Genomic DNA, 15062 nt, shown 5'->3' with positions numbered 1-15062 from the left:
TGAAATACATTCATACCAAGTTACTGCTAACAGTGTAGTTCCCCTATATAAACGTTACATTCATAATCAAATGAGACAATCTGCAAGAGAATTAGCTATATTTTGTTATTCTTAATGCTTGTCATTCACACAGACGGACTCCACCGCCCGGATCTAACGGAGCCGCAGTGGGCTAGCTCCGGGACGCCGGCTGGAGCTATCCCCCTGCGGCTCCGTTAGCTCCGGCGGCCACCACTGGGATAATTGGGTCCCTTATTAACATTTGCTCCCATTTAGCATTATGGGCGTCATAGCCATAGACTATAAAAGTCTTGCCCAAGGCTGAATCATAAACTAAAATGTATATGTATGCATAAAGGGTTACGTCCTTAGCTGGCTAATAAGTAACAAGCTAAGCTACCAAGCATACAAACACCTGCGAACGGGGTTAACATGTATAATATTATCATTTTAGACTTCTTGGAAGTTCTGTTAGTACATTCAAGTGCACAGCACGACATTTTAATTGTCTGGTATTTGTAACAATATTCCCTAAAAGGCACAATCACCACGAACACGGCTAAAGCTAAAGGGTCAAGTACAGTACTATGACTAACTAACGTTGTAGCCTCTATGGTTGTAGCCTAGCAGAGTGGACAAGTTGCTGTTAGCTGACAGTCAGGCATGTACGTGTCCATCAACGTGACCACGCCCTAATTTATGCAAAAACGTTAAGACCTAATATAAATAAAAGGGTCGTGTTAGAAAACAATTCACTCACAGATTCATAATCATGAAGGTGGAATCTAAGTATATCGATAATAATATTTATTGCATCCATGGGTAGAAACATGTTTTTTTCTGCTGTAAAGTTGGGCATTTTAACATGGGGGTCTATGGAAATTGCTCCTTTCTGCAGCCAGTCCCTAGCGGCTCATGTATGAACTGCAGTATGTGGCACTTCTGTATTGGCTTCCCGGCTGTTCCCCAGAGTTTGCCGCTTGCTCAAACCCTGTCATCGCACCAAAGACAAACCAAAGAGTAACCGCCCTTACGGGACGCTGTAATAAGTAAAGCGAACGCACCCGCAAGGACACCTGGCCTCCTATTGGTTGAGGGATTTTGACAGGATTGTTGCACAAAAGTTTCGAGCGCGCACAGAATAAATCTGAGAGCAGAACAAATCTGTAAACAGCAATATATCTGAGTGCAAGCGTACAGTTTGAGCAGAAGCAGAGCAAATCTAAGTGCAAGCAGGCACTATTTGAGTGCGAGGACAGGGTTTGAGGGAAATAAATACATAAAGTATGCTCTCAAATTTAAATACCACGCTCTTGAATAAAGATAGGGAATAACCCCCATAGGTGTGTTCCGTAGTCGCCATCGTTGAAAAGCAACTCCCATATTGACTCTGGTTTGAATTCTCCTAGTTTCCACTTTGTTTTTGTTCCTAACATTTTTTTATGGATTTTTTGTCAAAGCACTTAAGATATTCATTGCTATCGGGATGTTAAGAGCATTCCATGGAATATAACAAAAAGTGTATCTCGAGCCGGTTTCTCAAACTTACCTACCCCACCTTTAACAGGGACAGTTAATGAACATTTCTGTAAATGTGCCAGAGTTAGCCAAGAGGCTATTTTTCATCTGTAGTGCCTGGACAGATTTGAAAAGTCAACCTAAAACACATTTCATTTTTTAATTAGTCATGATTTGAGCATATTAAGCACTAAGGAAAATTAACTTGCATATATCTACATTTTCACACAATGTAATTCCTCAACCAGCAGGAATGTTTGACACATCTGCAGTAGCACCCCCGGCCTCTCTAATTGTCCACCACGGTTAGATACGCTGTCCCGGCACTCCCTCCACTCCCTCACCGATGGTCTCAGTCTATAAACCCTGCAGGCCATGGCTCCTCAGAGAGTGGCGTGGTCCAGAAGACAGGAAACAGCTTGAGAGAAGCCCAGCAGTCAAGGCTGTGGGAGGGCAGAGGATAGGGTGGGAAATCAGGGGGATTTCCTCATGTGATGCTGGGACTTAAAGTATGCGTATCTGTGTGTCCAGGATATTCATAGTTTAAAAACATATGTGTTCATGTCTCTGGGATCAGTGAGTGAATCCTTTAATCTCGTAAATCTCTTTACTCTATCAGTTTCACATCTTCAGGATACTCAAAAGCAAATGATTTTGGAAATACCCATGATCAATGATCGTGTTTTCATTTTGTATTGCCATCAACATTTTCCCTATGCTGTCTGCATACCCTTCTGTATGCAAATGTATTGACAAAGCACATTGCCTTGAGATTAGCATCCCCAACAAGCAGGATGTTTGTCCTATAGACAACAGTACAGTCATTAGTCTTCATCAGAGCCTTTGAGTGAATAATTACATATTATTCAGAGGCTCTGTGATGCTCTTGAGGGGGGATCTCTGCTCACTGTGCCTTTAAAGTCGTGCAGAGGGGAGCCGACAGAAAGGAGGGGGCTGCTGTGCGCCAGTTGGAGGTGTCCGCCTGTCGCTGCGGCTCGGGGTTGACATTTAGAAGAGCGCGTCCATGCTTCAGCGCGGAGATGCGATTTGAAGCCACTCATACTCACATTAAACTGGTTCCAGGCAGATACTCATCACACCGAGGATACATGGATGGACAGAGAAGTAGTGCAATCGGAATTAACTTGTCAGCCAGTGCGAGGAATTTCTGGATAAAATGGGGAATACGACACCCAAGCCTTTAATAGGTGAGACTTGTTCATATTAATGTGTCATAAAGGAGGCTCGCGATGCACTTACACGAAGCTGTTCATGTGTTAGAGGTTGATATGTTGAGATACACATGGTTAGTCCTGATTTCTCTAGTTGCTGCTCGCTCTGCGTGGAGACGCGCTTCCCATCACCGGGGAGCTGAGCGTGATTCCTAGGGAGCGACAACAAACAAGCGTTCCGAAAATTTACTTTTTACTCATCACTTGGAGAATAATAAGCAGTGATGTAGGATTATCATCAACACATTTTCAAGAAAGGTTATTTGAAACTAGCAAATATCCTATCACAATAAACATATTAGTGTACCTTTTGGAATTTATATTTACTATTTTTGAATTAACTAAATCCATCCCTGATTTCTACAGAAAAAATATTTGGAAAAACATGCAGCCTGTGCATTAAATAGCACTTGTGGTGATGATTTGTGTACAATCCAATTGTTTTCCCTTGTTTCTGTTATCTGGCTTTAATCTCTGTCAGGATTTTTTCTTTTTTTGCCATACAACGTTCTTTCATAGATGAATAGATACACTACTAATGAATCCCAATGGGACATACAAGCACTGTGGCTAAGTCACATAGGATTAACAAAACAATACGAGGACACACATAGAGTCCAATAATAACATCAATAACTAACTACAATCCTAACTAGAATCTGAACAAACAATACATAATAGGACCATTCTCTGCACACCATATATCTGTAATACTCTGCTCTTATCTTAAGTATCAAAGCTGTTTTATATAAAGAATCTCAAATGAATTATTCCCCCAGTTTTTGTCAAAAAGCTGTCATCATTCTCTCAGTAGATCGCTTTGACATGATACCTACCGCACATTTGATCATCTGTTCTCCATATCACTTTGATTTAATGTCCGTCACACTCCCACACCCCCATGCACGCTGTGGCAGAATGATGTGGTTACTGCCACCAGAGACGTATTTGACTGAGAACAGTTGTTCACAGAGAAGCAGCAGTGTTGATCCTTGCTTGCACTTTGTGGTTTACATTAACACTGTATTAAAAGAATATCTGTGTGCAAAACATTTTTGAAAGTAGATTTATCTTACTCAAGTCATTTTTCACGCCTATGTGATGAATAAGTCATTGGACCAACTGTGAAACAGTATCAATTCCATTGAGGTGAAATTCATGTTCACAACTTCTGGAGGCAAAATGTGAGAAAACAGCCCCTCAAATCCACAGAGGCTCATGCCCTGCTCGCAGTGAATGACTGATGAACACATGCAGCCTAGAGATATGAGGGAATAAAGAGCCTGATCATCTTGTGGCCGAACATAACCCTGACGAATGCGCATAATCACTTTTACATTTAAAAAATACCTTGCCTGCAGTTTGTGTCTTGTGCAGTCTTATGATTGCATTTATTTGTAATTTTCTTTTATCAGGAGAAAGATGTCAAGACACTATACTCACAATTGAACCTTATGGGAGCAGAAATAACCGAGCTTTGAATGCTGATCACATTTTGGATACTGAACACATCTCTTTCACTGATTTCAGTGTGTCTTATCACTTTACAGTTCTAAATTCAAAGACACATTTCCGTCTCTTTCGTATCTTTTGTTGTTATGGTGATTTTGATGCTCCATCATGCGTATATATCACATATTAAGAATATGAGGAATCCTAGTAGAACTGAGTAGTTATAGTACGCTGACATTGACCCAGCCCCAGCTCATGTCACCATTACACTTAAGTCATGGAGCAAAGGGACGGATTTTCCAAAAATGAATCATCAAGTGAGTTTTAACCTTGGGCAACATTTACAACTGGTTTTATTCAGGAAAACATTTTGGGTCCATAATTGAAGCCTAATAAAAGTGTCAAATTCATTTCTATCCTCATGAAACATTTGCTTAGCCAAATTTGGTAGCCAATTATCTGGGTTTACTTGCCAGCTGTTTTCTTCTTGCCAGTCTTTTATGGCCCATTGCTGAATTTCCTAGTGCCTTACCGCCATTATGCTGTGAAACCATTGGCTGAGCTGTGTATTGCATCACATACTTTTTTACAGGGCAAACAAAACTTAGTTAAAATAATGCCCTTTAGTGCTCCGAGGGGTGAGAAACACTGCAAAGTATCTTTAAGTTTGATTCACATTGAACCGACCAAGACAATGTTTTTATCATCCATTTTCTTCTCAAGGTTTTTTAAATTGCCTTTCATTTAAAATGTAGAGTTTCCTTGCTCTTTGTTCTAAGATGAATGGCAATGACTGTATGAAATTATTGAAAGCGTCTGTCAAGTCCACAAAGGTACGCCACACTTTCTCAATTGTTTTCATCTTAACCACGAAGTATAAACCTGACTTTCTTTAGTTAACATGCTATAAAGATATATATGTCTTAACCATAAAGTGTAACTTTTGCGAGTTGTTTCAATTTACGATAAAAAGCCTGCGTGCTAATAACGTTACAAAGTCAGGGATCTTGACTTTTCTCATCTGGGATGTCGAATATACCAAACAAATCATCACATTCTGGAAATAAAGTTAGAACACTGATTTGTGTTAAAAAGTAACCTGCTTTTCAAATGTTGCCTGTGACTTGAATATAATGTTCATGAACGACGAAAGGCAAAGACTCAGGCGTCAGTGGATGACCTGCTGGGCGATGCCTTTCATCGAATAATGTCAAGCGAGCATCTGCCTTCACTAGGTCCTTTAACTGCAGAATCCCAGGGCGTCCCCCCCCTAGCGAACCAGTTGAGCTTATAAAGCCAATCCTCAACATATTTTTCTCCATACTCGTTATCCAAAGTATATTTTAATTCCTCAAAAGCCGAAATCCCCGGAGTTAAAAAGGAATGGGCACCCACACATCATTTGAGATGTTACAGATGTTCTTCCTGCTTCTTCATAGTTTAGAATATAATCAGTGATAATGTCTAATTTAGTAAATGTACTGTGGAACATTTCACTGAGTTATTGTCTTTGCACCAGATCACAGTGAATTTTAAACAGAAATGTAATCACTCTGTGGCCTTGCAGGCGAATACTAACGCAGCCTCCCTTCACATTTTGGATTTCAGCCAGTCTATACCATAAACACACTTCTACAGCGTTCAGTCTCTTTTAAGCCAATGTCTTGTTTTCTTGTTTGATTTGTGATCCGTGTTCATTTATTTTGTGATGCTCATGAAAATGAGCATCACACATTCTTCTTCACTGACTCCTGGGAAGATCGAAGATTAAGCCTTTCATTTTGATATTTCTTCACAGACTGCGCACTATGTGAATCATTCCCCTTCTGAAGATAACTAGAGGAATGAAAGGGGCTATTCAGGGTTTGTTTATGCTGTAGGCCAAGGGTGTGTGTAGCCCATAAATAAGAGGAACGCTTGTCAAGTCTCTTGTCGAAATGCTTTGTTATATTTTCTCTACTTTGATGCTATTAATATTTACATAGCTGTGAAATATGTTGATTTGACATAAACCAAATGTCCGAGTCATATTTGCACATGGACCTTGTCTATATTTACCCTGTTCATTTCTGCAATATACATTTCCCGTACGGATGTGGTAAGAAGATTGATTTGGGACAGCTTTTTATATACTGTAAATGTGGATTACATGCTAAAAGAGACTGTTTAATGTACTTGTTGAGAAAAGCACAGAGGTTTATTATTGTCAGTGTGGGAAAGGAAGTGTATGAGACTGTGGGCTCCTTTACATAACTGGCCTCTGCCCTCTAAACCGACTGCCATGGACCACTTGCAAGTGAGTTATTGTGTGCTGATATGTTTGCCTCTTTTTCCAACAGCTGGTGTCTCTAACATTCCTGTGTTGACCTTGTCTGAGTCACACAAAGGCAGACCTGCTGTTCACATCATCAACTTGGGTGATCAGGTGCAATCATTCGCTGTTCTCACTGTACCCCTGACTATTTTACTACCCATAGATGCGACTCTGCAACCCCGCCCGGTGGCCAACAGGCAGTACTACACTCTGCCTAACAATGGGGCAGGTGTGGAGAGGAGAACGTCCGCTGCTCCGGTCAGCATCAGCGTGGAGTCCCCCCGCTTTCACCCCCACGCCAAGGGCAAGAACATCAGGCTGGATGGGCAGCTTCGCCGCGCCACACGCAAGAACAGCTTCTGTAATGGCATCACTTTCATCCACAGGCCGGTCCACCTCTATGAGAAGGTTTGTTTTCAACTCAATCATTGTGCTTTTAAAAGATAAAGATTTAAATAGAGTTGAATCTTAATTCATTCTCTTTATTCAGGTGCGTCTCCGCCTGAGTGGCGTGCACACCGGATGGAGTGGGGCTTTACGCTTTGGTTTCACCAGTTTGGACCCTAGTGAATTGGTCACTACAGACATCCCCAAGTACGCTTGCCCAGATCTGGTGACTAGGCCCGGATACTGGGCCAAAGCTCTGCCTGAGAGACTGGCCCTGAAGGACAACGTGTTGTCATTCTGGGCCGATCGCCACGGGAGAGTTTTCTACAGCATCAACGATGGAGAGCCCATCCTCTTCCACTGTGGGCTCAGCATCGGCTGTCCCCTCTGGGCCATCATAGATATCTATGGCCTCACCCAGGAGGTCACACTGCTTGGTAAGCACTTCATTATGTTATTTACCTGCTCCAGAAATCGCTCCTGTAAAATAGTTTTTGCAGCGTAAGTGTATTTTTTGACCATGGCTTTGACAACCACAAAACCTCATGAACTTATTTATACAGTGTCAACACATTCACAGCAGATTTAAGCAGCTTCCCCAGAGTTCAGAAAGCAGCTGTGACAAGAAGATCTGCAGCAGCGAAGGCCAATATAGTAGCTAGTAAAGTGGCTCAATTATCCACTATCTGTGAGACAACAAATGTTTGTCAAGAGAACCAAAACCATATCTCTCTGAGATAAACAGGATGTGGACCGATCTCATCCACGCTGAACCTCCCACTCAGCTCTCTACTGTCTTACTATCAGTTTCCTGCGCATTGTCACTTTCTCTCTCTTCCTTCATTTCCATCACCCTCTCGCCTGTGGTTCCCTCTCGTACTCACTGGGTATGTTTATCTTCAGTCTGACAAGAGCTATGGCCATGTTTGGTCAAGGCGGCAGATGAGCTTTGGAGGGGCCAGGGCTCTCAACTGCTCCAGCATCACTAGAAATAGTAATAGAGGAATGTATCGTAAGTCAAAGGGGGACAACTTCTTTATATCAGCCCCCTGTGTATAGAGAAATTCAGCTATGAACTATTTGCAGTTTAGAGAGCTCATATTTAAGGAACCTGCTCATTTTCAGATTCATACTTGTATATTTGGGTTACTATAGAGCAGGTTTACATACTTAAATGTCTAAAAAGAACACTCCTGCGTACTCTCATTCACCCAGCTGTTGATGTAGATACTCAGATGGGGTGTTGTAAATTCAAATGACCTGCATGAGACCTAGAGGAAGGGAAGGCCAGTCTGAGAGGCGGGGTGCATGCCATGTTTTCTGACTGAGGCCGTTCTGACCTGCGTGGGTTGGTAGGCACTCCAGATATACCCAAAAGTATGTACGTGCAGAGGCAGTAAACAAAGTCATTTATTCATATTATGTCCCTTTTAGGATAGAAAAGGGAATGAACACAAGAGCTAAATACCTTTTTACTGGTGGCCATTAACATGCATTACCTCGGATTACTGCCTAAAAGACGTGTTTAATCTTGCATTTCTCATGCATTAATTATTGCCTTCTGTCAGTCTCAGTGGAAAACAAGATTAAACAGTATTAGAAATACATTATGTGTTAATAATACATTTTTTTAAAACGTCCTGTTACAAATCTGTATAGTATCCCAACGATTACTCAATGAATCTATGAGGCGAAAAATGAATTTGTAATGTCTATGTCAATCTTTATGTAAATATTTTCTGCATGTTTTTGTCTTGTGTGACATTAAGCTTCCATTTTCCTCCTTTGTCATGTTTTATAGGTATACTTTATAGAGAATTAATAAATTGAGTAAACAATCAGCAGATGAATCTGTAAAATCACGAGAATGTTCAGCACTTTAATACGCCCTATATAAACAACAGCGCTCATAGAGTAAGAAACCAACATCAAGGAGGCTGCAGTAACTCATGGAGATTGTATCTTAGGAACAAGCTTTTCCTCAGGCATCATAAAAAAGTCCTCCCGAAAAAAGGAGGCGAACAAAAATGACCTGTGCTTAAATTGGTCGTATATTACATTTGTCACGAAACTTGTATGTTGATATTCTCCATCACAGAAAGCACGTTTGCTGAGAGTGTGGCGTCCAGCTGCCTGAGTGCGGCCCGTCTGAGTGCCTATCTGCCCCAGAGTAGCCACGACTCGGCAAATTACAACAACAACCAACTGGAGAACAACCAGGCTGCTGCTGCCAAGATGGCCACCCTCCAGCTCAATAACTACAACCAGCTCATCCCCTGCTGCTCCTCCACCATTTCCTCCTCCACACCATCTTCCTCGGCCTCCACTGGGTTCAGCACCCCGAGGTTGGCCCGGGGCCTTCCCTCCCCGCTGGACAATGACTTGCACTTTCACCCAGTCCGTGGCCCCGATGTGATTCTCTCCGCAGACCGCTCGGCAGCCTGCATCCACTTTCTGGACAGCAGTCGGACTCTGGTGTTCAGTGACCGGCCGCTGCATATGGGGGAGACTTTGTACGTGGAAGTGGGCCACCTGGGCCTGCCCTACTTTGGGGCGCTGTTGTTTGGCGTAACATCATGTGACCCCGCAAGTCTGCACGCAGGGGACCTACCAGCGGACCCTGAGGTTCTCCTGGACCGTAAAGAGTATTGGGTGGTGCACCGGGGCTTCCCCATGCCTTGCTCTGGAGACGTGCTCAGCTTCAGTCTGCTGCCCAGTGGAGAGGTGCATCATGGCGTAAATGGAGTGGCACGTGGCAGGCTGCTCTGTGTGGACTCCTCTCAGGTCCTGTGGGCCTTTTTCACCTTGCATGGGGCCGTCAACAGACTCAGGATACTAGGTAAGCTACTTACAGAAACACAGAGATGTGAACCAAAACCTCAAATATTCCTGTAGTTTTACAATTTTGGTGGAATTGTCAAAAGCAATTGTCGGGATGCCATCTTTAAAAGCATAAACCAAATGTTATAAACAACTTGGCCTTTTGCATCAGTGTTCTGTTCTGTAATGTGTTTTCCAGTAAGGCGCTGGTTTTGTTCCCTATGGACTGAGCCAGCCTACTTGTTTCACCCTGTTTCCTGTCTTTGTGCTAAACTAAGCTTAATACTCCTGTTTGTAACTTCACATTTAATAAAAAGAAACTGCAGCGATAACACACTCGGAATCCAACTCTCTGCAAGAAAGCATGTGAACACATTTCAAAATATGTCTAGATGTTACCATCCCTGAAAAGGACATGCTCTTCAATAATCATCAGTCTATTTCTGAGACGAGGCAGCCCTTGCAATGTATTTTTCCCAGACTAAAGGAATGCAGTTCAGCAGTTTATGTCTGCATGTGTCTGTTCAGTTTAGAGCGGTGACCTATCTGATCTAGTCCCACTACTCCCACATAAACTCCCCTCGGCACAGACCCAACAATAGTATCGTCAAACAGAAAGCAAAAGAAAATCTCTCTGAGACTTCAAGTAATACAAATATGCACATCTAATATGGCTGCTTAGGGATGGTTTGTGTAGAGTCACATTCAAACTGTTCAAGGTCACTGAATTGTAATGCCATCCATAGTTTTAAATACGCTTTGTCTGAATGGCACCTTTAAAGGTCTTACATGAGTCTAATTATCTGGGTCATGCGTATTTATCTTTGTGGCACAGGAACTCTGCAGTCCAGTCCTCCCTCCACATCCGCCAGCAGTTCTCAGAGCAGTAGTCCAGACGACAGTGACTCAGACCTGGCGTTCAGCGTCAACAGATCCTCCTCCGCCTCTGAATCCTCTCTGGGTAGGTCACCACATGTTGACAGCATACCTGATGCTAAAATATATGAAAGTCGCTGCATGAAGGCTCTTATTCATCATGAGTTATGAGAAAGACGTTTTATTGAATTCTATGTAACAGATAAACCTCAATGTTTTGGTGCATACAAAGCTGCAACATTATGTCAAGTAACTGATAAGACAATCACTTGGCAGTTATTTACATGCAAAGCTGATAACCATTCATTCATGAAGGAAAGAATTCCAGTGAAATTCAATCCCACTAGTTCAATCAGTGTGTTCATTGGTTGAAATGGAATAGAATAAAACATGTGTATTCTTGTTGCATTTGTTGTGAGTTCAACAAAACATGTATTGTCATGGTGTCACCATTGGTTCTAGGAAAATTAGATGAGCATTTTTAATTATGTCCTGATGTTACATAGATTAATTTGGAAATAGATAACAGATAAATCAACTATGTAAATATCTCTTAGTTGCAACCCTATTACATACTTCTTTTATGTGTTGGCAAAGATTAGATTGTAACATTTGTATTTGTCATAGATTGTAAAAACACTCTCCAAAACACACACACAATCCAAAGCAGAGTATAAAAGCAACAATATTAAATATCATAACCCGGCATACTCTTCTTAATGTGTACATGCATCCTCGTCTACTCCTCCGGCGGTCTCACACATGTTTTCTTTCTTCTTATCTAGTGACTGCTCCCAGCTCTCCTCTCAGCCCTCCGGTCTCTCCCACTCTCAGCGCCTTTGAACTGCCCCCTGCTGGGAAGAGCGGAGAGTGCACCGTTTGCTTCGACCAGGATGTGGACACGGTCATCTACACCTGCGGACACATGTGTCTGTGCAGCGACTGTGGGCTGAAGCTGAAGAAACAGATCAATGCGTGCTGTCCGATATGCAGGAGGCCCATCAAAGACGTAATCAAAACATATCGACCATGATGTTCCAGATGTGTAAACAGGGGCTGTGACTGATGGATGCCACCTGTGTTCTCAGGCTTTGTTGGACATGAATCTTGACCGCAATCGGAGAAAAGCCAGGACATAACCGTGCCTATATTTCCATTTTATATGGGTGAATCGTTTTTGGAGATAGACTTTCATCTTCATACTCAAAACTGTAATGGAGTTCATCTTAATACAAAGACTGCTTCATGAGCTCCTATGTTTTGACTCAGAAACAAGAGATGTGCTTTTGTTTTGTATTTTCAATGTGATGTCTCTTGCGTTATTTGCTGAGCAGAAATGCCTGCTGTGAATATTGTGTCCTTACCCTCGTCATACTTTCAGAATAGCGTGCTTCAGCAGAATATGTGGACTTCTAGTGCCTTAGATGTGTGTCACATTTTGTGTCCGAGTATATACGCTAACAATCGTAGCCATAGTTTTAATGTTGAGTGATGTGGTAAAAGAAGGTTTATGCAATAAGCAGTGTAAAAGTAAGTGGACGATGGAACCGGATGGTAAGTGTGTTCAGTGCTTTCGGAAAGGTATGTTTGGTATACAAAATGAAGAATCTGGTTTTGCACTTTGAGAGTCAATAAAGTGGACTTGGTGTGATTCCAATTATTAATGGTTTCAATAAGACTTTTTTTTCATGTAAAGTTTTCTGCATCGCAATCACTATTATGTGGTTCTTATAGACACACTGCTGATCAAACAGGTGTGAATTGAAGTTTTTTTTGTGTGAAAGCTTTATAGCTCTGGGTATAGGGGGACCTTTTAGTACAGTGAATTTTTTGGTAAAAGAAAGCATTAATGATACTACTTGAGTTGTTTTTTTGAATATATTTTGAATCATATTTTTCTTGATTGCATTCTGATAGAATATCTGAAACAATAATCCTTGCTAAAACAAGTTTGATGACAAACTCTGACGGAACTTTACTGACCTTGGTTGTTTCCACGGTCAAGATAAAAGAGTCATGGAAGTCATGGCATAATTCCATATTAGAAGATAAAAGCTTTAGCACAGATAGTAAATTGACCTTGAGGTGAGAACGTTTTTAATAGACATTCTCCATTTGATTTGTATTTGTCAACAGTTATAGACTTTTCTTATCGGCATAAACAATATACACACTGAGTTAGGCTTGAAAGCTTTTTCATATAGCAACCATTTTGACTTTTCATCGCAGGAAATGCACAGGCAAAACATATTTAGGAAATGAAAAGGTAAGTGCATATTTGACTTAACATGTATCAGATGGCTAGGTGGGGTGCTAATGTTTAGTGGCTGTGTAAGTAGTAATTTTTGATAAGGTGTTAGCCATAAGCTACCCACGTCAGGGGGAGGTTTCTTCTTAAAATGTTGTAATTAACAGTTGATTTACATAAAAAAAAAACACAGAGCCGCATGTGTTTGCTCTTGTGTTAACTGTTAAGGGCACTAAGGTTAATTTACTGCTAGTTCTACTAACATAAATAATAATAAACAAGGGTAAATTGTGAAAGACAGCCAACACTATTTCTGAGGCGTTGTAGCACTATGCTGAAGTGCTGAGAGGTTTAAATGTTTGCGGTTAACCAATACTCAGTAAAGCTGAACCTCAGAAGTTTCTCTGTGTATTTTAAAGGGGGGAGTGGACCATTTTGACCTATTAACACTATTGTGCTGGCTGTTACGGTTGAGTGAAGCAGGCAGGATCCAAATGCAGAATAAACTGAAAAAAAGACCTTTATTTCAAGGTCTAGAGCAGGGATCACCAATTACATTTGTCCAAGGGCCAAAATGTATCCAATAGACACAATCGCGGACCAGTGATTTTTATATAGTCCACAATGCTAGTGGAGCACGCTCAGGTACTGCGGACCTTTAATTTATTATCTGAAACGATGTAATAACTTTTAAAACTTGTTCCAGTCACTTGCCCCATGCATTCAGCAGCAGCAGGCCATTCACTTTGATTTGATCCCGTTATGAAATGTCATAATTTCGACAATAAAGAAATGCTACATAAACGTTATCTTGCACATTTTATCCAACCATCTCCGTTTCTAACTTTCAATATATTTTAAAAGAGATCTCTCTCTCTCACTGCGTGCGGGGGCGGGGCCTCACAGACACGCTGCACCTCTCTCTCGCTCACAGACATGCTGCAGCGCTGTGTAGTGTGCACACAGTTCTGCCGGTAATGAATATTACATTTTGTGAGCAAACTTTTCCACTAATAATTCCAATAAGTATTCCACAATGTATTCACTTCAGGTTTATTAAAGTAACTGTAATCAGATTACTCGTTTTTCAAATGTAACGCCAGCTGAATACAGTTAGCCTACTTGATTTTTATATTCTGCGTAACGCCGTTACATGTATTCCGTTACAACCAGTCTATGGTTACAACCCAACCCTGCTTCTAGGCTACTGTCCCGCAGCTCCTGCCTCTCTGTTGGACTCCGTCGCAGCGGGGCTACTGCTGCGGAGCGCACAAAGCAGACTCTTCACAAGGAAGGGTCACTTCTTCTTGAAGGCAGGGAAGGTTTCACAGTACGCAGTCTACTGTCCCGCAGCTGCTGCCTCTCTGTTGGACTCCGGTACTGCACCTTACTCACGAGGTTGTAAAAATAAATAATGGGTGGGAGGTGAACGCCACAGTCGCCACAGTCACCCCCGTCATGCGGGCCGGATGAGAATGTCTGGCGGGCCGGATGTGGCCCGCGGGCCGCCAGTTGGTGGTCACTGGTCTAGAGGCACAAACAGAACACTAACACGAGAACACAGTCAAAGACAAACAATGAACCAACAATGACAGACAGAAAAAACAGAACTTAAATACACACAAGACTAATCACACAAACAAGACACAGGTGAGGAGGGAGGAGAAAACACAGGGACACCAGGTGAACACAATCGGGTAATTAGGTAGGAGGGAAAACAGACAGGAACAGGCAAGACAGGAGGTGAAGACTTTTCAAAATAAAACATGAAACCAAAGACAGAAAAAGACAAGACAAAACACAACATAGACAGATCGTGACTCTGGCAGTGAAGCTAACTTGGCACTTTGTCATTATTACCTCCTGCATTACACTGGCATGAATAGGCAGGACAAATAATCATTGGGTGTTTCATTTCATACAGTCAAGTCAAGTGGAGGTAAGGCAATTTTCCCTTGTATCCACTCATAATATTAAACTTGAATCCACAAGCTATCAACTTACAAAGAAGTTGAGAATGCCAAGTGCAATACATTTGATTCGTTATTAATATCAATTAAGCTTGATTAATGTGATCTCAACACTTTTTAATGACACACAGGCTTCTCAGTGTAAACCTTAAATACAAATGTAATCCATCAGCACTTTGCATTGGTACTTTTTCATGATTGCACATTGTGTTCACTGACACCGTGGGATGAGAACATGTTAGCCT

The 15062-nt window shown here is 41.7% G+C and overlaps 1 protein-coding gene across 1 annotated transcript; it reads left to right on the top strand.

Annotated features, from left to right (window-relative positions):
- The first annotated feature begins 2473 nt into the window (after positions 1-2473).
- Positions 2474-12263, top strand: neurl1b (neuralized E3 ubiquitin protein ligase 1B). The gene is made up of 6 exons (XM_034093301.2): positions 2474-2726; positions 6680-6924; positions 7007-7340; positions 9002-9742; positions 10559-10684; positions 11385-12263. The coding sequence occupies exons 1-6, from the start codon at positions 2696-2698 to the stop codon at positions 11630-11632; spliced, it is 1725 nt and encodes a 574-aa protein (XP_033949192.1). The 5' UTR covers positions 2474-2695; the 3' UTR covers positions 11633-12263.
- Positions 12264-15062: the final 2799 nt, after the last annotated feature.

This window comes from Pseudochaenichthys georgianus, chromosome 10, assembly GCF_902827115.2.
Source record: "Pseudochaenichthys georgianus chromosome 10, fPseGeo1.2, whole genome shotgun sequence".
Taxonomy (NCBI): Eukaryota; Metazoa; Chordata; class Actinopteri; order Perciformes; family Channichthyidae; genus Pseudochaenichthys; species Pseudochaenichthys georgianus.
This window is presented reverse-complemented; position numbering and strand designations above follow the sequence as displayed.

Excerpts from the sequence above, each read along its gene's own strand:
- neurl1b (XM_034093301.2), top strand. The coding sequence starts at position 2,696 with ATGGGGAATACGACACCCAAGCCTTTAATAG. Across the intron at positions 2,727-6,679 it reads GACACCCAAGCCTTTAATAG|ATGCGACTCTGCAACCCCGC; the intron begins GTGAGACTTGTT and ends TACTACCCATAG. Across the intron at positions 9,743-10,558 it reads CAACAGACTCAGGATACTAG|GAACTCTGCAGTCCAGTCCT; the intron begins GTAAGCTACTTA and ends TTTGTGGCACAG.